A 26,887-nucleotide genomic window follows, 5' to 3' on the forward strand; every position below is an offset into this window, starting at 1 on the left:
CATTTTTTCTGCTCAGCAGCAGAAAACCATCCACCAGGGCCACTTATCTAGTTAAGTAGAAGAGGTTCACTTGTTGGTGTGCCCAGCATCACACACCTCCGCTCCAAGTGCCTATACCACTCGTCCTGGAGCACCTCCTTCACCTGAAACAACAGGGCCTGGCAGGGTCATCCATCCGGGTACACCTCACTGCTATCTCGGCCTTCCACCAGGGAGAGTTGAGGCGGTCCATGTTCGCCAACCCCATGGTAGGGCATTTCCTCAAGGGTCTGGAAAGGTCCTACCATGGGGTTGGCGAACATGGACCGCCTCAACAGATTAAGGTACCATGCAGGCACAGACTTGACAACCTGTGCCTGCATGGTACCTTAATCTGGTCCTCTCCAGACTAATGGGGCCCCCTTTGAACTGTTGGCGACTTGCTTCCTTCTGTATTTGTTGTGGAAGGGGGCATTCCTCGTTGCCATCACATCAGCTAGTAGGGTGTCTGAGTGGAAGTTCCTATCCAGACGGTGTTCCTAGCCAGTATGTGGGAAAAACCCATGTAGGAGAGCTTGTGTCCCCAACACAACTGCAGGTGAGTCTGAAATGTTTTGAGAAGTTTTAAGGAACTTTAAGGATTTTTTTTTTTAAATTGAGTGGAGGCGTCAAGACCTACTAAGTCTTGATAAAAGCATGGACTCAATATGTTTTCTTGAAGGTTTAGCATTTTGAGATGAAAGAATGACTTGGGTTCAAATACAGACTTTGGTTATGTCAAGGCTGAAGTGCCGAAGGTGGGGGCCCGCAAGGACTCTAAAAATTAATACTCGCCACTCCAGGCTTGTATTAAACTCCCAAGGTTACAGTTTTTCTCTGACCTTGGATGGGTAGATGCTGTCACCACCCAAGTGCAAAACCCCTTTGAGAACTAAGGAAGGCACACTTGGGAATTCCTTCTTGTCGCATACCCTCAAGCCCTTTCACCCCTCTTCCGGGGAAGAGCCGAGAAAGAAAAACAAAGGAAATCAGCTGTTGCCTCCAGCTAATTAAACAACGTGCACAAACCTCTTAGGACACAAAAATCCAATCATGTTCTTAAAAAGGTAAATTTTATTAAAAACAAAAAGAAAGAAAATACATGTGGAAATTCAGGTTATTGCTAGTTTTTTTTAAAAAAAAAAACAAGGATTAAGCACCAAGAATAACGTTCTTGAGTCCAGTTTATAGGTTACAAGCAAAACAAAAGCATTTGAGGTTAGCACAGAGGAGTCCACAAGCCATAAAGAAATAAAAAAGAGATAAACCTAATCACGTCTTCCAAGACATTTCCTGATCTACTTACATATCTGGGGTTTCAAATGAGTAGTGTCTAGGTGTGATCTGATGATTTTTCATACCTGTCCCCAAGCTTCTTACAGCATCGCAGCTCTGTTCTCTCTCTCTGGAGAACAACAACAGACAGACAAAGGTGAAGTCTTGTTTTAATTTTAAAAAGTTTTAACCTTCCCATTGGCTCTTGTGGCCAGGTGCCCACTCATGTTTTTTTTAAACCCTTTACAGGTATAGCAAGTAGAGAACAGCCACTAAGAGGGATTTTATAGCTAACTGGCTGGCTGGGTCCATAAAAGGGATCTTACTCTTCCCGCCCCCCCCTTCATTATTACAGGTTATAAGTGAAAAACTAAGTTGTTTAGGCTCATCCTAATCCATGTTTTTGCACATCACAAACCTACTCTTCACCTTTAGAAGCTGATTAAAATGTAGCCCTGGTCAGTAGTCAGGCAAATTCTTACCAGTTGGCTACATGGTGATCTATGTGAAATATGTTGGTCTCTGTCCAATTTCCAGTAAACAGTGTCGAGATCACAAATTTAAAATTTTTATTAAAGCTAATGTTAAAAAAATTATATAATACATAGGTTGGGAAAACAGTGTCTGTGCATCTGTGTATAGTGCTTAGTAAGTACATAATCAGCAATAACCCAAATTTAGGTGATTTAACAATACAGTTTAGATATTGGAATCCGAATACTCGGGTACATCACTCATAAAAAGTTGTACAGAGATTTGGTTGTGGAAAGCAAAATAGATCAATGAGTGGAGATTGTCCCTCAGTAATTGAGAATTAGGTTGGTTGTCTATTTAGAAAATACAATCCATGAGGAAAGTATTTGTTACTTTCCTGACTGCACTTCTCATCAGCACTCCAGCTCATCCCCCCTAGTATTGCCAATATTGGTGATGTGTTCTATGTAGCCGTCCCTCGACGCACCTGATTGCGTCTGACGCTATGAGTTGCCGCATCAGCCAAGCGTAGAGTTGACCGATTCCGCATTCTCTCAGAACTTGCTCATTACTGAGGTCCCATGCGCCTAAGGCTCCGACAATCAGTGCATGTGTCTGGACCTGGTAACCCTTTGCTCTCAAGATTTTGGCCCGAGGGGCATATTTCTCTACCTTGCGAGCTCGGGCATCGTGGAAGGCCGGGGTCCTGTTCTCGAAGGGCACTGTGACGTCCACCATGATGATCTTCTTCCAGTCCTCGTTGGTGATGACCGTGTCCGGTTGCAGTTGGCTGTTGATTCTGGGGATGGCAGAGTTTATGGCAACCTTCCCCACAGGTGGTGGGATGGCTCTGGCCAGGCGATCTTGGATGACGTTGTGTCGCAGCCGCCAAGCTCTCGAATGGGGCTTGCAGCTACACAGGATGTGGGGTAGCATCTCCTTGGTGTAGCCATACTTCCTGCATCGCTTGTCCCGATTCCCATGGCAGACAGCTCCGTTCAGTGGGACGCAGTTGAGCCAGGTCCTGTGGATGAACCTCCAGATGGCAAATCAGGTGAAGCTGCCCCTGGGGAGGAAGTGATTGCTGGCGTTATTAAAGATGGCCCAGTTTTAGCTGACTTAGGGGTCCTTCCTTGGTCTGTCCATCCCAGATCTAAGCTTTCTCTGTAGGGGATCTGTTAGTCTCCATTATATTCAGAGTAAATATTAAAAGCCTAAGTGAGTCAGCAAGAATTAACCTGCGGCTACTTGAAGTGTTCCTGCACCTGTTAGCAAAGTGAAATAACAGAAGTATCTTACAGAAGTGAAGGATTGAATGAGCATAGAGATGAGACTGTCCTCTAACCCTAAGTGGTCCCTTCAAACAATAAGGCAGAGTTTGCACTGTTCCTGACCATGCTATACCTTTTTGGTAAATAAATCAGTGATTTCATATTCTAGTTATTCGGCTACTTTTCACAAGCATCCCATTCACACATATGATTAAAAATAAAAATCAAAAGAATTAATCAGCACATAATTCCAAGTTTTGACTCGAGAGGCCCAGGACTGGAATAACAAGGGTATTACGGATCAGAATTAAAGTGCACTGACAGAACTGTGGGAGGATGCTTGCACAGCACATTCCTGCATTATGCTCGGCTCTAGCCAGTGTTGCTATTCAGTCACTTTCATGAGCACTAAATCAGTTACAACTTAAAAAGCAAAACAGAGAATATATAAATTAGAATACCAAAAAAGCTTGAAATAATGATCGGTAATCATGGCTTTCACACTTTTTCTATCACTAACCAGACTTCATTTTGGAACTCAATTATCTCTTCATACAGTGTGATTGTCTTTTGCAAGAATTGAACAAACACTTTTGGGGGATAGCTTTGGACAGTCAATAATTCATCTATATAATTTTATTAATAATTGACGAGCCAAAGAAACAATTCCCCTAGAAAAAGCAATTGAAAGAAAACAAGTAATATTCTGATCATAATACGGAAGTTCAGCAGAAAACATTTAAAACATATTATAAACTAACAAAACAGACTCATCACTCAGTGTTAATGTAACTTCTGTCTCAGCCTTTTGGTTTTCTCCATTCGACCTTTTTCAGATGTTCATTGTTTTGTAAAGTTCATAACGCTCAAAATATAGTTTTAAAAATACTTAATCTGGTATTGGATCATATTTATGCAGATTCATCAACTCCATTTGCTGTCCATATATGAAATCTTAGATTGGAAGAATTATCACTTCAGTAAATTGCATTTCACAAGAACGTTATGTTTGTTTTGAGATCGCTCTGCTTTTTATTTCCTTTAAGTGTGGTTCTTGTAGTTAAGTATTATGGATGATACAATGTTAAATTAATGAATCAAAGTATAAATGCAGGGTCCCTGTTCTGGTTGTCTCGTGCGTTTGACATATTTCTAATGGGCTCTGAAAAGAAACCATTTATCATATTCTTTTGTTGTCTTTGCTAATGTAAAGAAGAGCTTTTTTAACGTTCCAATTGACTTTTAAGCCAAGTTCTTCATACCAAACTTAACAAGAGTGAGGCAATACATTCCCTTTGTTTACATCAGAGATTTACTGCCCATTAGCTTTGACTCTGTTTCTCCTGAGTGGCTTTACATTCTTAGAAGATTAGACTCATGTAAATATTGTTCTCTTTGCAGTGAAGAACTACGCAAAGAAGTACGCCAGCTGAAACGTGAACTACTAGAAGCAAAGCAAAAGAGAGAAGAAAATTCTACAAAATCAAAAGAAAAAGAGGAAGGTAAGCACATATCATAGAAGGTGGTAACTGTAAATGTTTTAGTTAGTTTCTCATCTTCAACATCTAGGATTATTGGGTTTCATGTGGATGAATTTAAACCAGATTGCTGAATTGGATACTCTATAAGAAAAAAAATATTCCTTAAAAATTTACAATAGGAGCAACAAAAGTGTACAAATGTATAAATAAAATATAAAATGGCATTCTGTACTGTATCAAACAAATTTATTTGTGTTTGTTCCATGATATACATTGATTGGAGAGCTGCTGCAGCTGAAATTTCCATTGCTGTTACCCTATATTACTGTATTCCCTAACAAAGATATATCTGTTACCACCTGTAATACAGCAAGATAATAAGCAGGTGCCTAACTTTAAGCATGTTAATAGCTCCATTGACTTCAAACTGCTACAACTCCTGTGAATGACAGAACAAGGAGTAAGGGTCTCAAGTTGCAGTGCGGGAGGTTTCGGTTGGATATTAGGAAACCTTTTTTACTAGGAGGGTGGTGAAGCACTGGAATGCGTTACCTAGGGTGGTGGTGAAATCTCCTTTCTTTGAGGTTTTTAAGATGAGGCTTGACAAAGCCCTGGCTGAGATGATTTAGTTGGGGATTGGTCCTGCTTTGAGCAGGGGGTTGGACTAGATGACCTCCTGAGGTCCCTTCCAACCCTGATATTCTATTATTCTTCTAATGATTTCAATGGGACTATTCACATGTGTAAAATCAATTGCTTAAGTACCTTGCAGAATAGGGACCATAGAAAATATCTGCAGCTGCACAGATTGCTCTGGCAAAGTTAATGAAAAATATGTGTTTTGTTGTATCCTTAAAATTTTTCTTTGCTATAATGATTTTGTTGAGCTGAAACCACTGTTGTGGCAAAATTTAACTGGAAGAACATTTGATATAACATGAATCCAGTTCCTTTGCCACCCCTGAATCTGTTCATTCTTCTTTGAGTGATTGCGTATGTCCATTAGACTAGGTTGTGTACATCTTATGCACAGGTGCTGGAGAGTTTTCTTTAGTAGTACCTGTACTGGGGGGCTCACCTCTACCTTAGTATTCTCATGCTCTGAGCCGAGGATATAAAGTATGGAGCCTCCCCACCCATCCTTCAGTTCCTTCTTACTGACCATGGCTGGTAGTCAAAGCATGTCGTCTGTTTGTTCCTTTAGCAAACAAACCATTTTTAGTTAGTTTCTTGTTGTCAGTTATTCTTGTTGTCAGTTATTCTTGTTGTCAGTTGGTACTCATTTTCAGGTCTTTGAGCTCTTTCTTTTGCCCTTCTTTTCTTTTTGTTTGCCTCTTGTCCACTGTAACCCAATCACAGGCTGGAAGGAGTTTAATAGCTAATTAATTATGACAGGTGTCATATGTACCTGATTACTTGTTTCTCAACCAGATGGGTGGGACTGGAAGACATCAGGTGATAACTAAACAGATACCCGTTCCTCATAAAAGGGGAGAGGGCTCAGTCTGAAAAGGAGAACCCAAAGGGACTCCAGTGAAGAAGCCTGAGCCAGAATCTGCAAAAGAGCAGAGCCTTCAGAGAGACTCATTCTGAGGAGCCAGTACTCAGCTTCAGAGCTGGAGGAGAAGACTCCAGAATAGCGTAAGGAGATTGAAGACAGAGACCAGAGAGAGGCAGATTTGTTGAGAGACTTTGATTAATAGTTTGAGCTTTCGTTGCCCCAAAAGAGGTTGGACTTCAGATGTGTCTCAGTTAGAGGGGTGAATAGTGCACAAAGACAGATGACCTGCAGGTGGCACTAGAGATGCAGATTCCTGAACCATCATGCTTTGGCACAAGGGAGGGCTGTAATGGGGCGTGCACAGTGGTGAGCTGGAGCCGGTTCGCACCGGTTCGCTAGAACCGGTTGTTAAATTTAGAAGCCCTTTTAGAACCGGTTGTTCCGTGAGGGACAACTGGTTCTAAAAGGGCTTTTAAATTTAACCGGCCAAAAGTGCCGCCTTAGGCGCCGACTCCACGGGTGCTCCAGCCCTAGAGCACCCAAGGGGAAAATTTGGTGGGTGCAGAGCACCCACCGGCAGCTCCCCACCCCACCCCCGGCCCCAGCTCACCTCCGCTCCACCTCCACCTCCTCCCCTGAACGCGCCGCCCCCGCTCTGCTTCTCCCCCGTCCCCCCGGCTTCCCGTGAATCAGCTGTTCGTGCGGGAAGCCGCGGCGGCTTCCCGCTCAGCCCAGGGAGGCGGAGGTGAGCTGGGGCGGGGGGGCGTGAGGAGGGCCGCCCGCGCCGCAGCAGGTAACCCTGGGGGGCGCGCAGGGGAACCACTCCCCGCCCCAGCTCACCTCCGCCACCCTCAGCCTGAGCGGGAAGCCGCGGCCTGCTTCTCTGCCCTCCCCGGCTTGCCGCCGAACAGCTGATTCGCGGGAAGCCGGGGGGGAGGGCACGCGGAAAAGCAGAGCGGGGCAGTGGGTTCAGGGGAGGAGGCGGAGCGGAGGTGAGCTGGGGCCGGCGTGGGGAGCTGCCTGTGGGTGCTCTGCACACACCAAATTTTCCCCATGGGTGCTCCAGCCCCGGAGCACCCAGGGAGTCGGCGCCTAAGGCACCACTTTTGATGTGATCAGTGGGGGAGTGGCAGCTCCCCCTGCTCCCCCCCAGCTATGCTCCCCCGCCCCTAGGAGCCAGAGGGACCTGCCAGATGCTTCCTGGGAGCTGCCCCAGGTAAGCACCGCCAGGACTCCCCACATCGCCCCCCCGGGAGGTGCTCTGGCTCTTAGGGGTGGGGTGGGCACCCACTACGGTGGCCCACGAGACCCTCCTGCCCGGTTCTGGGGGCAGTCAGGGGACAGGGGAGGGGGGTGGATGGGGCAGAGGTCCTGGGGGGGCATCAAGAAACGTGGGGGGGTTGGATGGGGCAGGAGTCCTGGGGGGGAGGGATGGGCAACGACCCCCTCGTGGGGTGAGGAGGAAACCCGTTGTTAAGATTTTGGCAGCTCATCACTGGGCGTGCACACCATAACATCCATTGTTGGTAGCAGTGGACTCTGCCTGGTGCTTGTGGGAGACTATTCCAATGTCCCCTGGCTTCAAACTCTGCTCCAAGAGTCACAAACTGATGCTGGTGACTGGCCCTCACTCTCATAGCCTAAGTGCTTAGGTGAGGGTCACATCAGGGACAGGTGTTTGATTTTCCAAGACAAGAACTAAGGAGCAGAGAGAACAATCCAGGTTTTTCCTCTTGGAGGCCATTGGTACAACCTCGGTCAACAAGAGAGAGTTCCTTCCTCTCCAGGAGTGCTCTCCTGGCCTTATCTGAGGATAGAGATGGGAAGAGATCCTCTTTGCCATACCTCAAAGAGGCACAAATGCTTGGGACATCCGCAACTGCCAAAGCAGAGAATGACTTCCACACCAGAGTCCTTGGTGTGGGGGGACTCAACCACAGAGGCTAGCCACTCAGGTATCAAAAGTAGTACACGCCCTTCAGCCTACTCCTCCCTGGAGCTGCTGTCACATTTCAGGACAACTGCACCTGTATTTCTCCCCTAAGGTCCAGCAAGGGCCTCCACTCTAGGCTTCCAGCTCCCCATCCATTGGCTCTCTTGAAGACACCCATCTCTCTTCCTTCTGACTGGGTGTTTCCAAGCTGTACAGTCCCCTGACTATACTGTGAAACCTGCAGCAAAAGACAGGCTGCCTAAGGAGCCCTCATTTGCCTTCTCTTCAGAGATGGTACACAGTGTAATTGCCACAGGGTAAGTTACCACACAGCTCTTTCTAAGAAAGCACGTTATAGTCTTAAGGTGAAAGCATTGAAGAGAAAACACCTTAGAAACAATAAAAGAACCTACATGTGTGTTAATAAGCTTACCAGAGGTCACCCCAACTCCAACATCAGTTCTGGCATGTGAGCAGTCCTTCAAAAACCCCCACTCAAGTGTTTTCATAGATTCAGGTTCATAACACCCTTTGCTCATAACAAGAACCCTCATGATTCTGTAAGTCACTCATTTATCCAGTTTGGGGCTTTGAAGAGACCGTGAATAGGTAATTAGCCAGAGAGTGGTTTTCTGCTCAAGGTTCAGCTTCAAAAAGATGGATTCGGAGGTGGGTCGTTTGCATTCCCTTCACCCAAGTTTCTCCTAGGAAATTCATTTCACAGGTATTGTCCCAAAAAGTCCTCCAGGGTTCCTAATACTTCCCAGAGATGGTTTTTCTCCTAAAGAAATTCCATACAATCCTATTACAGTACATAAACTTTTGTAGTTTTAATACAGTGGACTCCTAAAATATTTGATTCGGTAAGGTTTAACTTAATCCCATAAGGTTTGTCCAGGATATTGCAGGATATTATATCTGTCACAGCCATATACTAGTGGCTTGACGAGGTCAGAGCTGTTGACTCCAGGGCCATCAAGACAGACTACTTTCTTGGCACAGATGTTGGAGCCCTCACCTCTGTTCCAAGCAAGGCACAGGCTCATTTCAATAGTGATTGCCTCAGAGGCATACACAGCTGTGAAGGATCTCCTAAGCCTCTCAGTACCAGCCTTGCTGATTATTCAGGCTGACAGTGCCCTGCCAGACCTGTCACATGTGGTGCATACATTGACTCCCACATCAGGATCTTTTATGGCACCAGCAACTTCTGGTACTACTTCCAGCAATCTCAGTGCCAGCTCCAAGACTAACAGTAACTACTCTGCTGCAGCGCATGGTACCAATAGCTTGGAAGCCCCTGATGTCATCTGAATGGAATTTTTTGGTCTAGAAACAATTGTCCTTTGGCACCACACTAATCCTGTCATTGGTCCTACTGGTTACTGTGGGGAATGCCTCCAGCATCTAGAGCCTCTGTACTACAGAAATCAATTCCTAAGGAGGGAAGTCTCCCTGATACCAAAAGACCATCCAAAGTCTGTACCTGGCAACCAGTACACAACAGAAACAAATCGCTGAGGGAGGAAGTTTCTCAATGCGGTACCAATAGACCACTTGATGTCAGTACTGAGGTTCTGTCAGACACCGAGGGTCAGCACTGTTTGCTGCCAGCTTCAGACAGGCCTCCAGCGTCAATAGTGAAAGTCCAGCTTCAGGTGGGTTCTAACCTGCCTCCTCTGATCGCATTGTCCTCTTCACCAGATGAGGCCCTGGTATGAAAATCATCATCTCTGGTACCAGATGATTTTAAGTCCTACCAGATGCTGCTGAAAAGGATGGCTACATCTCTAGGGATACAGAGTTTTTGGAGAAAAATCCCCACAAACTCATGCACATTTTACACCTAGCTGTGTCAGGGAAAGTTGCTCTCCCTATAAATGGTGCAGTTATGCAGCCTATAAAACCCATATGGCAAACCCCATCATTTATTGCACCAGTGGCAAAGCACAGAGAATGCCAATGCCAAGTTCCTCTGCAAGGGCACGAATAGTTTTAGGCTCACTGGCAGTGGGAGCAGCAAATGAAATACATTGCCAAGAAAGAGCAAAAGTGTCTCCCAAAAACAAGAATACAAAATAATGGACCTTTTTGGCAGGAAGATGCAGCTGCAGGATTACAGCTATGCATTGTGAATCATCAAGCCCTTTTGGCCTTTTATAATTTTTCCAGTTGGGATGAGTTGGCCAGATTCCTCAGCAAGCTGCCAGATGACTCCAACATTCAATTCCAGTTTCTTCTTGTGGAAGGTCAGCTGGTTCCAATGTTTGTGCTGTAGGCGTCTCTGGCTGTGGCAGATGCAGCTGCCTGTCATGGCAATGACAGTAACCAGGCGCCGCTCATCATGGCTTCAGTCATTGGGGATTCCTTAGGTAAAACACACCACTGAAGAGCTCCCCTTTGAGGGCTGGGCATTATTTTTCTCAAAGACAGACAAAGCTACGCATGCGCTAAAGATTCAAGGGTAGTGCTGAAATTCCTAGGTCTCTTTACACCAGTCATGAAAAGAACAAAATTTTGCTCTCAATTTCTTCTGAGGCAGCAGTTTTACATACCTGGAGAGGCGGATTGGTATAGGTGTGAGCACAAGTAGCAAAAGAGGATACCCCAGCCATCCACCTCCAGTGTTTCCACCACATGCCACATAGCAGGCTGTTTAACTCCCCCATTAAGGACAGCATAATGACCATACTGGATCTCACTGAAAATCATCCCTCCTTTGGGGGCAGACTGTCACATTTGCTAGGTTCATGGCAGTCCATCACTTCAGACAAGTGGATACTAAGCATGGTAGAATTGGGGATATGCCCTGCAGTTCCTGTCTTCTCTACCCTTCACACCCGCCTTCCCTGTCCCTCATCAGGAACCCATCTCATGAGTCTGTACTAAGACAAGAAGAGCAGACTCTACGTTCTTTGGGAGCCAGAGAAGAAGTGCCACCTCAGTACCAGGGCAGAGCGTTCTACTTCTGCTACTTCCTAATACCCAAAGCAAGAAGAGGTGTTGGGCTCATTTTGGACCTTTGGAAATTGAACAAGACCATCAAGAAGGTGTGTTTCCATATGGTTTCCTTCACAACTACTATCCCTTTGTTAGATCTGGGAGATTGGTATGCTGCCCATGACTTGAGGGATGTGTGTTTCCATGTGTCAATCCACCCTGGTTACAGCACTTTCCTTAGGCTTGTAGAAGGAGAAAACCACAGCCTCTCATCTCTGATGAGGGTTTTCATCCTATGAAAAAGGCAGTGTTTCACTTTCATCAGCCAGAAGAGAGAAATATCCATTGAATGTTTCATGTATTTTCATGCTTAAGTCTGGCAGTGAACAAAGAGAAATTGATCCCTACAATCCTCCAGAGAATACATTTTATCAGGGCAGTCCTGGACTCAACCCTAGCCAGAGCTTTTCTGCTGCTCTGAGGCTTCTAGCTTTATGAAACCTCTGTGCATCCTTCAAGGACCATCCCTGAACCCCAGTGAAGAATTCCCTCAGGCTCCTGGGGCATCTGGCAGTGTGTATTTATGTGACACCCTACCTTCCATGCCAGCCTGCGTCTCAAGTTACTGTACCATCCTCAGATGCGTCTGGACACACTAGTATGCATCTAAGACAAGGTTCTATCATCCCTGAATTGGTGGATGAACCAAAAAGAGGAAATGCTCCCTTCTCTATTCAAGGGCAGGCCGCAGTCTTAAGTCCCTCTCAGATACTTTTCTCCTTCCTGGGGACAGAAGGCTTGCTCTGTGCCTACTGTAATAACAACAGTAGGGTTTCCATGACTTGAGTCAAATGCTCTATTAATATTTAATTCAAGTCCCTATAGCTAATGTTGCTTTTATCTTATTGCCATTTGGTCAGTGAAAACAATTTGGTGGATTTTTATAACTTTTATTTAAGAGCATAAACAATTAAAATGTTAACTAATTTCTTACATTTCCCTGAAGTACTAAACAACATGAAAACTGGATTGATTACAGTGTACATCATTAGTCAAATCAAGGAGTTAACAGTAATACATATTAGAATTAGTTAAAAAAATAATTTAAGACAATTGTGTCTGCTATATTGTTCAGCATAGTCTTTTGAAGTTCTCATTATCTCACAGAGATTGCATTAATCCTTCCTCCTTAAAGAAGCTATATAAAATCCAACAATAGTATACAAACATTTGCATTTACAATATAATGAACTCTAAAAATATTAAACTTAATTTAGTAGTTTAACTTAACTCCGTAAGATTTGCCCAGGATATTGTCATACCTGTCACAAGCACATTCAGCCTCTATGGTTTTGTGGGAAATGTCTCTGTTGTGGGACATGTGCAGAACAGCAACATGGCCCACACCTTTGCTAGATATTATGTGATTACTACCGCATCAAAGGAAGATGAGAATGTAAAAAAGTAGTTCTGTAGTTCTTCTTACAATGAGACTCTTAACCCACCTCAAATGGAAACTTCTTGGAAGTCACCTAATAATGGACATATGCAAAATCACTCGAAGAAAAAAGAGTCACCTTCTTGTAACTGTTGTTCTTCAAGATGTATTGCATATGTCCATTACATGACCCACCCTCCATCCCCAGTGCATCGGAGTCTCTCATCTCAGAGCTTGGTACAAAGGAACAGAAGAATGGGCAGGACAGCTCTTCCCTTTATACTCTTGTCTCAGATCTTAGAATTTGATATAGAATTTAAAAATAGATAAATGAAAAATAGGCCATGTGAACTATAATACTATCTTGGTGATCTGTTCCTTATGCTAATATCAAAGAATTGTGATCAAATGTTTATTAGAATGGTGTGTTCATTGACTTTGAAAGATTTAATAACATTCAGAAGTCCATGGCAGGATTACTGAGCCCAAGATTAAAACAGAGATGCTACTACATGAAAGAAGTTAAACATGAATATGTTCCAGTCAAAGAAGAAATGTTGATTAATGCGTAATTAAGTGAAGCACAATATTGAAACAGTTAAATAATGTTAAGATGACATGTTGTGGTCAGTTCATCCTGCTAGGTGCTACGGTAACACAAGTAACAAATAATAATCCTTGATAATAGAAAGTATGAAGAAAACATTCAGATCATCTATTCTGATGTACCTAGAATTACTAGTAACATATGTTGTGATCTAATTCTACAGTAGAGAAATTTCTTTTATATGACCGTTTGTAGGTGGATGCACAGGAAAATTACTAAGACGGTACACAGTTTGATATATATATATATATATATATATATGTGGTAGACGTCGCAGTTACCAGGTGAACTGCACTTTTGATCCTTCCTGTTCTCTTGGAGCTCACCTTCTCAGGGTCTGTGACCATCACGTTCTACTTGGGATGGAAATCACATGATTCTCCCACTCTGACAGTTATTGGGTTGCAGGCTCCTATGTAATCAACTGTGATTATCTCAGCAGATCTGAGTTAGGCTCAGAGACTGCACATCTAGGCCAACGTTGGTAATCAGTAAGGCTAAGATTTTGTCACGGTTATTTTTAGTAAAAGTCACGGACGGGTCACGGGCCATAAACAAAAATTCACGGAAGCCATGAACTCTCTGTGACTTCTGCTGCTGCAGCCCCATAGTTTCCATGGTGGCGGGGACCTGAGGGTTTCCCCCTCCTCCCACAGCAACTTCCAGCTGCCGGGGGGGCCCCCTCAGCCCACAGCAGCTGGGAGCTGTAGGGTGACCATATTTCCCAAAGAGAAAACTGGACACCCCCAGCCGCTCGCCTGAGGCGTCCCCCTCCCTCCTCGCGAGGCTGTCGCCCATCACTGGAACTCTGAGGAGGGCCCCCTTAGGAGTCTGTCACCTGTCACTGGAACCTTGCAGGGGGCTGCCTGTCCCTGCCAGGGCCCTGCTGGCTGCCAGCTCCAGAGTCCCAGAGCCCTGGGGCTGAAGCAGAGAATGTCACAGAGGTCTCTGGAAGTCACAGATTCCGTGACTTCCATGATCTCTGTGACATAAACATAGCCTAAATAATCAGCAAGCAAACAGCCTTCTTAAAGCACAGAATCATTTAATTCATGCAAAAACATTTAAGAAAAAATGTATCTTGAAAAACAAGCCTAAACACAATACTTGCTTCTCCTTAATGCCTACCTGGATCTGTGAAGGCCCAATTCCTTTAGACACACCCATAGAGCCTTTCACTCTGTCAGCATGTCCCTTTAGACAGACAGCTTCTTGGCAAGTGCCCCTACCATTCCAGGAATCAATACCCTTTTTAACAGTTTGTAGTCCTTTAATCTAGTAGATCTCAGCATTGCAAAACAAGATATACAGCATGTTGGGAAAAGGATAAAGGATCATTGAAGCTAACAGCTGGGCCCCATTGTCCTTCCAGTGTGTACCTATATCAGGGGTGGGTAAACCTTTTGGCCTGAGGGCCACATCTTGGAATAGAAATTGTATGGTTGGCCATGAATGCTCACAAAATTAGGGTTGGTGTGTGGGAGGGGGTGAGGGCTCTGTCTGGGGATGCGGGCTCCAGGGTTGGGCCAGAAATGAGCAGTTCAGGGTGCAGGAGGGAGAAGGGGGGGAGGGCTCTGGCTGGAGGAGCAGGCTCTGGGGTGGGGCTGGGTATGAAGAGTTTGGGGTGTAGGAGGGTGCTCCGGGCTGGTATCTAGGGGTTCGGAGGGCGTGAGGGGGATTAGACCTGGGGCAAGGGGTTGGGGCAAGGGGAGAGGCTCAGGGGTGCAGGCTCCGGGCAATGCTTACCTTGAGCGGTTCCCGGAAGCAGCAGCATGTCCTTTCTCCAGCTCCTACACGGAGGCGTGCTGCCCTGCCTGCAGGCACGGCCCCTGCAGCTCCCATTGTCTTCAGTTCCTGGCCAATGGGAGCTTCGGGGGCAGCGCTTGGTGTGGGGGCACAGCGCAGAGCGGAGCCCCCTGGTTGCTCCAATGCATAGGAGCCGAAGGAGGGCAATGCTACTGTCATAAATATAAAGGGAAGGGTAAAAACTTTCCTGTATACAGTACTATAAAATCCCTCCTGGCCAGAGGCACAATATCCTTTTACCTGTAGAGGATTAAGAAGCTCAGGTAACCTGTCTGGCACCTGATCAAAAGGGGACAAGATACTTTCAAATCTGGGGGGGGGGGGGGGACTTTTGTTTCTCTGTTCTGTGTGTTTGCCGGAGAGAGATCAAGAAAGCAATCCAACTCCATTAGAATTAGTAAGCACTAGCAAGGAAATGCATTAGTTTACTTTTGTTTTGGCTTTTGATTTTCTCTGTGCTGAGAGGAAGGTGTATTCCTGATTTTCTTTTTGTAACTTTAAAGTTTTTGCCCAGAGGGAAATCCTCTGTGTTTTAAATCTGATTGCCCTGTGAGATTAGCTTCCCTTCTAATTTTACAGAGGTGCTTCTTTTACCTTTTTTCTTTCTAATAAAGTTCTGTTTCTTTTAAGAGCCTGACTGATTTCTCTATGGTCCTGAGAACTAGGGGTTTGGGTCTGTGATCACTTTGTAACCAATTGGTTCGGATATCATTCTCAAGCCTCCCCAGGAAAGGGGGTGTAAGGGCTTGGGGGGATATTTTGGGGGAATAGGAACTCCAAGTGGTCCTTTCCCTGATTCTTTGTTAAATCACTTGGTGGTGGCAGCATACCCTCCAAGGGCAAAGAGTTTGTGCCTTGGGGAAGTTTTACCCTAAGCTGGTAGAAATAAGTTTAGGGGGTCTTTCAGGCGGGTCCCCACATCTGTACCCTAGAGTTCAGAGTGGGGAAGGAACCCTGACAGCTACTGCTTCCGGGAGGCGAGTGGAGCGGCCCCCAACCCTGCTCCCCGGCTGGACCGCCGGAGCGGAGCAAGCCCCAGACCCCGCTCCCCTGTGGGAGCTCAAGGGCCGGATTAAAACAGCTGGCAGGCTGGATTTGGCCTGTGGGCCGTAGTTTGCCCACCCCTGGCCTAGATGTTCTTAAACCTGGGAAGCCACTGTGTTGCTTCCCTGTTTGTATTTCTCAAAGTCCCAATAGAAATTGGACCAGTGCATTCACACAGGAAAATCTTATAAGCCAGCCTTGAATAACTTCCCCTCCCTGACCAGGTCACAATAGGTAGACAAATCATAAATGATATGGTTTTTTGATACGGCATTTGGTATGTGGGCAATTGGTGCAACATTGCTATAATTCAGTAGAACAACATTTTTTTCATTTGATATTACATGACATAAGCTATAGGAATAAGACTTCGTAGAAATGTCTTTTTTCCTCCTGCTGCTGCTTAATGTATTTTAGACTTGTTTCTTGCCATCTTTGTTCAATGGTGTCACTATCGCTATTTGATAGCTGTGTGTTAGAAAAAAAGCATTTCAGTATATCAACTGGTTGATGATCACACTAAGTACCCCAATTTTAGTTCTTTTGACCTGAGCAGGCAATCAGCTTAGACCCTTGAATGTTAGATTTCCCTACAAATATCCCTGCTTGTATAATTGCAGCTAATAGTCATAACATTTTCCACACTTCAGGTGATTTTAAAGGAACAATAACAACAGGTAGTTCAAATCCAAAATTAAGGTTTAATGCTTGGAGATGAATTTTGTAAAATCTAATACTAATAGAAATGTCATTGTGAATCTTTTTTTAATTTACGTGAAAACAGTTTAAATTTTCAGCACTCTCAGGCATCGCAAGATTATGCAATCCCCTGAGAATTTGGAACCTAAACTGAGTATAAATTAACTAGAAACAAGTAGAACTGAATAGTTTCTCTTCATTGTCAAATCCAAAGTACAAAAAAGAAAAGAAAAAGAAAAGAACAGCATGATGAAAATAAATTGAATTTTTCTTTTTAAAAGTCAAAGGTAAAATTAGTAACAGGACATTGTTTTAAAAGATTTTGAAATTCCCAAACTATCTCTTTAATAAACATATTAAAATATTTAATATTGCAGTATTATGTGGAAAATAATGCTTGTTTATTTGAATTATATGCATTATGTGAGCCTGCAAGGTGATGGGCTAATCACCACCTTACAAGAGGCGATTCAGAATCAGGATGTACTTTCTCAAAGGCTTAAATGAGTATTAGAAAAGATCCAAGCACTTGTTGAACAACACATCAGTTTGCAGTCATTTCTAGTTATATCTGTGGTTGAAAGAAATGTAAAATATAACCCATTTCAGGGGTGGGGGAAAAGCAAAACAAAGTCTATATGAAACCTCAAATCTCTAATTTAAATACAGTAACTAGATACAGTAAAAGCTGTGTTATCTGGCACTTTATCAACCAGAAACCTCTATTAACTGACATTTCTGATATCTCCCAATACAAATCTTCAATCTAGTAACCAGGACTAGTATACTGCCCAGGAGGTTATGCAACTGCACATTCTGCACTCTCCTTTTACGCACAAGAGGCAGAAGACCAGTAAGCAAGCTGATATAAGGGACTTATTCAAAAAAGAAGCTTCCAGGGTGTGTCATAGGGTCATTACAGATTCAGCCCCATCTCCTACACCTTTTACATCTACGAGGATAATTGATGTTGATAATGATGTGTGGCCTGAAGTGCCTTCTGAATCATCAAAGAAAGATTAATTATGTTCAGTTTTCAGAGTAGCAGCCGTGTTAGTCTGTATTCGCAAAAAAAAAGGAGTACTTGTGGCACGAAAGCTTATGCTCAAATAAATTTGTTAGTCTCTAAGGTGCCACAAGTACTCCTTTTCTAATTACGTTCAGTATAGTTTTAGTATTAAGTGTATTTTTAGTGATCTGGGTGTACGCCATGCGCTGCCCATAGTGATATGTAGTGTCTTAAGATAACCTGCTGTGCAGTACTACTAGTGGATTGGTGAGTACCTGAGTCATAAATATAAAGGGAAGGGTAACCATCTTTCTGTATACAGTGCTATAAAATCCCTCCTGGCCAGAGGCAAAACCCTTTCACCTGTAAAGGGTTAAGAAGGTAAGGTAACCTCGCTGGCACTTGACCCAAAATGACCAATGAGGGGACAAGATACTTCAAATCTGGAGGAGGCCGGGGGGGACGGGGACGACACAAAGGGTTCTGGCTGACTATGTGATGCTTTTGCCGAGAACAGATCAGAAATGCAAGCCTTCCAACTCCTGTTAAGTTAGTAAGTAATCTAGCTAGAAAATGCGTTAGATTTTCTTTTGTTTAATGGCTGGTAAAATAAGCTGTGCTGGAGGGAAAGTATATTCCTGTTTTTGTGTCTTTTTGTAACTTAAGGTTTTGCCTAGAGGGATTCTCTATGTTTTGAATCTGATTACCCTGTTAGGTATTTACCATCCTGATTTTACAGAGGTGATTCTTTTACCTTTTCTTTAATTAAAATTCTTCTTTTAAGAACCTGATTGATTTTTCATTGTTCTTAAGATCCAAGGGATTGGGTCTGTGTTCACCTGACCAATTGGTGAGGATTATTATGAAGCCTTCCCCAGGAAAGGGGGTGTAGGGCTTGGGGGAATATTTTGGGGGGAAGACGTCTCCAAGTGGTCTCTTTCCCTGTTCTTTGTTTAAAATGCTTGGTGGTGGCAGCATACTGTTCAAGGCCAAGGCAAAGTTTGTACCTTGGGGAAGTTTTTAACCTAAGCTGGTAACAATAAGCTTAGGGGGTCTTTCATGCAGGTCCCCACATCTGTACCCTAGAGTTCAGAGTGGGGAAGGAACCTTGACAACCTGTATACTATTTTATACTTTATTCATTTTATTGTATTATTATTCTTTGAAAATTGATATTCCATTGGTAAGTATAACTCTTACTTAACTGGAATTTTTGACTAACCAGAACCCCCCCATTCCCCCAACATGGCAGATAACAAAGCTTTTACTGTAGTATCATGTTTTCTTGTATTATTATTTCTATTACTATAGCACTAGGGGGGAAAAAAACTAGTTTTGCTAAAGGGGAAGAGAGGGTGGGCACTGTAGGATAATCTCAAATCATACAGTATCTTATAGTCTATTCAACAAAAACTGCAATCTTCCATTTCTACCTTGAAAGAATTTCTAGTGTCTAATAAATTCGGTGTGAAGGTTTATAGTTAGTTAGTCAAAAGTAATTTTTCTGGGTTGACCTTGTCCAGTGTTTTAATAAATTTTTCCAATCCTTTTAGCTAAATTACTTCTCTAATCCCTCTACAGGTTTCCTTGAGTTTAAATATTTTATCAGAACCTTCAGCAAGTAAAACATAGCCATACAGAGATGCAAGGTTAGACAAATTTTCTAATCTGCTTTTGAAAGATGAAGTATCAGATTGTCTCTGGTGTAATATCAAAACAATGCCTGAGTTGTGAATATTGCCAAAATTCAGACAGCATAGGGCAATCTGAGCTTGTAAATAAAGAAAGGATTTAAAATCTCAGTTATGATTCGGGCTGCAGATTTGTCACAGCACTTCTATAGCAAAAATCATGAAGCAGTCATGGTAAATTTAAAGAAGGTCACAGTTTAGAGGGGAAATGATGTGTAAAGTCACAGGTTTGAAAATTCAATTATTGCTGTAAATACAATATATATAAATCTCACCACTGCCACCTTCTCACCCCACCAAGCATCTAACCGTCACCTGCAGCAGCCACCCTCCACCTTGACACTGCAACCCTAATGGCTGCCCGGCGAGGAGGGGAATGAAGGAGCGAGCCCACCCCACACTTACTCTATAATGGCAGCTCCTGTCCCACAGGACTGGGCCTGGCTTCCTGCTGCGGGTGTTGCAGCCTGGTGCATAGCGTAGCAGCACCACTCAGGTTTGGCCCAGCTGCCCCTCCTTCATGACAGAGCATCCCTTTGCCTCAGCCTTGACATCCTTATAATTAGAGATGGACCCATGGCACAAAGTTTGATCAAGATTCAACTTCCCCAAAGTTAAGGCTGTTGGGAGTCCTTCTCTGCTAGATCAAAAGGTTTTGTTTTGTTTTAACTTCTATATAGATATCGATACATAGATTAGTTTAGCTGTTAGTGTGCCACTTAATGTGAACACCAAGAAGGGAGACGAATTTTTTAAGTGTCAAATGAACATGTATAAGAAGGACTAACTGGGAGGATCTCAGGGCTGTTTTCACTTGAAACGCTACAGCGACACAGCTATAGCACTACATTTGCGCTGCTGTAGCACGTCAGTGTAGACACTCACTACAGCGACAGGAGAGGTTCTCTTGTCAGCATAATTAATCCTCCTTCCCAAAAGGCAGTAAGTAGCAAGGTTGATGGAAAAATTCTTCGGTTGACCTATTGTCTACACTAGGGAGGTAGGTTGACTTAACTACATTGCTGGAGTGGGAGGATTTTTCACACCCTTGAGTGACATAGCTGAGTCGACTTAACTTTTGTTTGTAGACCTGACCTAAGACATTTACGTTAAATACCAGGAAAAACTTCTTAACATTGAACTATACTAGGCTGCCAAATAGTCTCCCAAGGAGATAGTGGACGCCTAGTCACCTGAAACGTTTAATCGACTGGACAAAATATTATAAAATGTATTGTAACAACTTTGAATTGGCAGAGAAATAAATATTGATGACGTAATAGATCTTTTCACTTTCTAACTACTGTATTCATTGTGTGCCTGTAATATTCCAACATGAGGTTCTGATTCATCCCTGCTTGATCTTCATTTTTTCAACAAAAATATTTAAAGAGGTGACATGGCCCAATGATGATATTTTCTCTCTGACTGATAATCCGTGAAAGTGATCCATTAGACGTAAGATGACTCCTGCATGCCCCCTCCTGCAAAAATGTATTGGGATGGGGAGTACCTCACCATTCTTGTTGGCAGTAGGGGACAAAAGGCCTCCCATGTTCCTTATCCAGTTTGAGATCTTGGGTGAGAGATTCTGCGTCTCTGTGTAGACTTGTATACATGATATTCTGCAGTTTGTACAACTCAATCTCAGATATTTGGGACTTGGAAAGGAGGCGTTTTGGTACAGTACTTCGTATTTTTGGTATTCCAAAAAAAATCTCTTTTTAATAAGATTACATTTTGCAAGTTATTAGGCATATAAACGTCCTTATATTGCTTTGTTTTAAACAAATAAAAACCTACCAATTTATTTCATTTTAAAAATTTAACTACTGTTTGTCCAAATGTTCAAAGTTTTTTATGGCCAACAAACAATATGCTCATACCAAGCCATAATTTAGTTCTTACGGTTGGTCATGTTTGATTATCTATCTGAATTTTAATTCACATAATAAATTTGTTTGCATTTAAATTTGCAAAATAAATGTTGGTGCATCTAGACTCTTCTGAATCCACAGACTAAAAATAATATCTGCGTGGCTTAAAAACAGCTTCTTATCGCAGAAAATAATTGCTTGTTTGTAGTAAGAGTATTTCCATTACCACCTGATTTCTCTTAATCTTTTGGGAAGAGTATGTGGGATGGACATTGGGATCTCTTCTCAGTACACGTGAGCTGCGACATTCTTTAGCAGATTCATAGATTTTAAGAACAGAAGGTGCTATTAGATCACCTTGTCTGACCTCCTGCATATCATAGGCCATTAAATTTCACCAGTTACTCCTGTATTTAGCCCCATAACTGTTGGACTAAAGTATATCATCCAGAAAAGCATCTGAAGACTTGAAGAGATGGAGATTCTACCACTTCCATTGTTAGTTTGTTCCTGAGGTTAATCACCCTCACTTGTAAAACTTGTGCTTAATTGAGTTTGAGTTTGTCTGGCTTCAGCTTCCAGCAATTGGTTCTTATTATGCCTTTTTCCGTAATATTTAAAAGCCCTATTGTACCTGGTATATTCTCCTCATGAAGGTTCGTACATGTTATATGTACTGTTCATGGAGGCCACCAATCTTTCTCATTCATTAAAGAACTAAAAGTCAGATACAATAACCGTATTGGGAGGAAGAGGGATGATCTTCATTGAAGCCATTAGGGATCAGTCTGAGCACAGGGGTCTAGTCATACTGAGCTCCTTGCAGGATCAGGGCCCAATTCTGTTATAAGGCTACTGCCTGATGTCTGTGCTTCCACCACACATCTACTTTGACAGCTGCTGACAGCTCTTTATTAATATTAGTAGCACATTTGGTATTAATACTTTCAACTATACATACTACATATTTGCCTGCTTGTGTTTGTTCCAGATTCAAAACATTAGAGTAATTACAGAGTGGTGTGGTAGTGGGGGGCAGAGGAGAGCACATTTAAGTGTTTACATGGTTTAAAGAGGAGGGAAAAAACCTAATTCCCTCCTTACAAGTTTGATTATAACCAGCCTTCCAATTTGAGAATAAGGTTGTTAGCTATGCCAGACTGCTGTCAAGACCTTACATTAAATAAGATGTTTTTCTTTTATCTGACATTTACTGTAGTGATGCCAAGAATTACATCAAACATATAATTCATTCGAATGCTGAATTTCTTCAGTATTTTGCCAGTACTTAATCAAATATTTGAAAAATCTATCATTCGTTTCATAGCTTTGTGTAGTGTAAAACTGTGAATATGTTACCATGAAAGTTACTTTAGACAAATTTAATCTATACAGTTTTTTATGTATTCAATATGCTGATAGTTTTAAAGGAATATTTTTTTTAAAAAAAATCAATTGATTTTCTTTAACTGTCATATTTTCAGTTGCAGCTTTTGAACATTAGTACCTTTCCTTAAAATAACCCGTTAATCTCTAAATGGTGATAAAAACCAAATAGCCACATAGGATGTATTTGAAATGCCACAAATACAAAAGAAACAGTGAAACCTTCAGAAACTAACAACAAAATCTAAGGATCCTGTTTTAGGTACAAAACCTTTTTTGTTATAATAATAAAGTTTAAACTATGGTAATACCGTCAGAGAATAGTATATAATAACTAAGGCCTTGATTCAGGGCAGCATTTAAGTTTGAGCTTAAGTTCCATGTTTCATTTTGTTGTTAAGTCTGATTGATTTCAGTGAGACTTAAGGTTATATTTAAGTGCTATCCTGAAGAGATTGAGGCTTTCTTGTATTGAGGCCTCAGGTTTTAGGATAAGAAAATTACCATGACCTAGAGAATGTTGCGAATATTAGAAATTCAGAATTCTAGCTGTACCTGGGTTATACATCCTAAACATGTAAATTTTAAGGTGATTGCAGTCCTTATTATGAAACCTTTTCAATATATGAGGCATGGTTATGTAAGATACAACTTACATTTTGGAGTAAAGCCTCAATCTTTATCCTGTCCCTTTAAATCTTTGTCATTATTTCATTTTTAAAAATTTCTTTCAGTGTAGGTATTTCTAAGGCACCCATTAGCGTAGCATCTAGGTATCAAATATGACGATTGAAGAAACCAATTTCTGGCCATCAGTAGTATAATTTCTCCACTCCGGTTAGGTAACATTTTTTATGGGCTCTTTGGAAGTGTAACAGGGTTTACCAGACCTTGGAGGCTCTGCTGCTCTGCTGCACCTTGTCCCAGGAAACAGTGCTCTTTGAGAAAAAGTGCACCAATTTGGGAACCTATGAGATCTGATCCTCCAGCATCTAGAAGGGCTGGGGACCAGCAACAGCCAATCAAGGCCTAGCTGTCCAAAATAAAAGAAGCTGCCTGCTGTCAGCAAGAATATTCTTGGGTGGAGCCAGAAGAAGGATGCTTCCTGTGCCTCAACCAGGCTGGGCCAGGGTCCATTAGTGGCCACAGTCAGCGGAATGTCCACTGTTCCTCATACTGGCAATGATTCAGGAAAGAACTTAAGCATGTGCTTAAATCCCATTGACTTCAGGGAATTAAACATGTGCTTAAGGGCTTTTCTGAATACAGATTGACTTACCCACAGATTGACCAAACCTTGATTGACCAAGCCACAGATTGACCAAACCTTACAGATTGACTTACCCACATTCTTACATGCTTTGCAGAATTGGAGGCTCTGTTAGCTGTTCCTGAAAACTGACAAAGTTCAGATAAAGGTGATGCAGATTTCCATTGTTCCACAATAAATTTGAGCAATCCCACAAATTGTCATGCACTGTTTGCTCATCCCTGTGTGTTAGGGTGCAAAAACGATTTCCAAGATAGTATTACGTGTCCTGACTGAGAGTGTTTTTTTTTAAAACAAACTTTTATAACAACAACATTGCTTTGTTCATCATAATAAACTATTAAGCCCAGAAATCCGCCTGACTAACACAGTAATTACATTGCTTTCTTTTACAGTGGTGAATGATTTTATTTTTCATTGACAAATAGTTAATATTACTGGAAGAGGATTTCTTCATTATTTTTAAGTTCTGGCAAAATTTTATTATTCTTACCCCTTCACTGTAGGGCCCAATCTGTAATTTGAAATACCATTATTAAAGGTCATTCCACTGAAATCAACAAAACATCAAGTATCAGGAATTTTTTGTTTGTGACCTATAGAAAAAATGCTAAGATTTGTTTTCTAAAAAATTCAGTTTTTCTCTTTGGGAATATTTGATGAGGGAATCTGATTTAAATTGTATTGTATTGTTACAGAGGGATGCATTTCTTGACTTTAAAGAATGGGTATCCATATCAGTGAATATGGGAAAGTGTAACATAACGCATGCATACACTGTTTTAGGCCTTTCACTGAGAGGCAGTAGCTAGTTCAACAGAAGAATTTTTCTGTTGACCTAGTGCTGTCTACACAGAGACTTAGGTTGGCTTAACTATGCCAATCAGAGGTTTGGATTTTTTATACCCCTGAACGACTTAGTTATGCTAACCTAATTTTCTGGTGTAGCTCAAGCCTAACAGGATGTAGAAATATATTAAACATGACCTTGCAATGTTCAAAAGAAAAGGGTGAGTATATGTGCTGTGCCTCATGGAAGCAAAGAACTTCCTGGGTATGAAGGTGGCTGAGGTGGTTTTAATGCATCTTTGACCCCTCCTGTTTTGTGATGTGCTGGCAACTGGACAGGCTCGCAGAGTACCTTAGACACCTTGGGGGCTTGTCTAAATTACAGCAGCCTCCCAGGGCTGCCCAGAGTTTCCTGAGTGCAGGAAGGGGCTCCAGGTTTGAGGGGGGGCTCACGGCTGGGGCAGGGGATTGGGGCACAGGTTCACCTCGGGCGGCTCCCATTCAGCGGTGCAGCAGGGGTGCTAACGCAGGCTTCCTGCCTGTTCTGGCACTGTGGACCACACTGTGCCCCAGAAGCGGCCAGCAGCAGGTCTGGCTCCTAGGCGGAGGAGTGCAAGTGGCTCCGCATGGCTCTCTCCCGCAGGCACCCTCCCCCATCCCAGCTCCCTTTTGGCTGGTTCCCGACCTATGAGAGTGTGGAGCTGGTGCTCAGGGTGGGGCAGCGCACGGAGCCCCCCCTGTCTAGGAGCCAGACCTGCTGCTGGCCATTTCCGGGGTGCAGCGCGGTGTCAGAAGAAGTAGGGGCTAGCCTGCCTTAGCCGGGCACCACCGCCAATGGGACTTTTAATGGCCCGGTCAGCAGTGCTGACCAGAGCTGCCATGACCCAGTGCCTTACATTACAAGACCCAGTACTGGGTCGCAACCCACAGTTTGAAAACCATTGTTCTATAGTACCTATGCTAGGGAATTCTCTCTGAGGCAAAACCAAGGCTGCTTAGTCGAGTGATGATCTCTGTTGTATTCCACTGAGGGTTGTGCACCATGTCCCCGGAGCTAGAGCCGGAGCTTTTCAAAAAGAGTATTGCTTGGCAGTCTGCTCATGCGTCCTCATATTACCTCTTGGTTTCAGGCGATAAAGGGCAAGGCGGAACGGCCAAGTCTCCAGTTTCTTCTCACCACCACATGGTCCGAGTCAGAGCTTCTGCTCTCATTCTTAGTGACTCATTTTCGAAATTTTTTTACAAAAACGGTTCTTATTTTCATTCACAGTTAGAATTTTATTGCTTTTTGTTGTATTTTGGCAATTCCTAGCAGTTTTTAGAATTAAGGACTTTTTGGGACGTTGCTTTGGTAATTTTTCACGCCAAACAATTCTCTTCCTCCCCTCTCCACAAGCTCTGAGGTCTGGGTACTGGATTATGCTGAAGGTCCCAGGATTTGCAGTCTGTGCTTCCTGCCCTTGCTCATTTTCCATCAGCAACGAACACCAATGCTGTTTGCACTGTTTGTGGGAAGCCTACATTGCCTCCAGGTGCAGTAACTGCCTCTCCTTCCCTGCCTGTACACAGGAAGGCCAAGCTCTCCACTTCAAGAAGCACCTCATGGAGCTAGCCACGGAGCCGAAGTCGGATCCAGGCTGGGGAACCCCCCTTTGCACACGCCCCATAAGTCGGCATGACCAATCCAAGAGCACTCCCCCTACTACGGAGCCTCTGTCTGGATCCACCAGTACCAGTGCTACGGACCCTGCATCAGGGCCTAGCCATGAGCCACGGAAGCATGCACTTAAGCATGGCAGTAAGTCTTCCTCTAAATCCAAGGAGGATGCTGCGCCATCCATGAGTTTCAGCCGCGGAAGAGCTACATGCTCCAAGACTCACAAGAGTGACACAAAACTTGTCGGATCCCTGTACTCCTCCTGCTTCGGCTCTGCCAGTATCCCATAAATCATCAGTCCTTTACTGGTTCTGGCCCTGTCAATAGACCGGATACCATTGATTCCAGGGAAGCACTCCTGGCCCTCACAAAATGTTTGCCCTGGAAGGAGGTGCACTCAGCTTTGCAGAGGGCTCTATCTCCTGCATTATGTCTGCCTCTTGCTGGTGTACCTCTCTAGCACATCCCATTCTGATGGCTCCATTTGCACTGCCATTCATGCAAGACTATGAATCTGAGGGCCCCGGATGTTCGGCACAGTCTGCCACTTCCATTCCAGAAATGTGACTACCAGAGGGTGCCAATGGCTTTGTGGCAGTTTCCTCTTTTGCCTTGCCCAAGAAGCTGGGTACCAACAGATCCGGAGAGATTCTCTTCATCCTCTGCAGATGCAGCTGTGTCATCTACACTTTCCTCCCTGCCAGAGGACCACTGTCATTTT

The 26,887-nt window shown here is 43.4% G+C and overlaps 1 protein-coding gene across 5 annotated transcripts in view; it reads left to right on the top strand.

The window, feature by feature from the left end:
* Positions 1–26,887, top strand: part of CWC27 (CWC27 spliceosome associated cyclophilin) — a 209,690-nt gene that overhangs the window by 127,720 nt on the left and 55,083 nt on the right. For all 5 annotated transcript variants that reach the window (XM_007058988.4, XM_043546330.1, XM_037902906.2 and 2 more), the window contains one exon: positions 4,440–4,540. In XM_007058988.4, coding sequence (XP_007059050.2) covers positions 4,440–4,540 — 101 coding nt within the window. The remainder of the gene's footprint in view (positions 1–4,439; positions 4,541–26,887) is intronic.

The sequence above is a fragment of the Chelonia mydas genome, chromosome 5 (assembly GCF_015237465.2).
Source record: "Chelonia mydas isolate rCheMyd1 chromosome 5, rCheMyd1.pri.v2, whole genome shotgun sequence".
Taxonomy (NCBI): Eukaryota; Metazoa; Chordata; order Testudines; family Cheloniidae; genus Chelonia; species Chelonia mydas.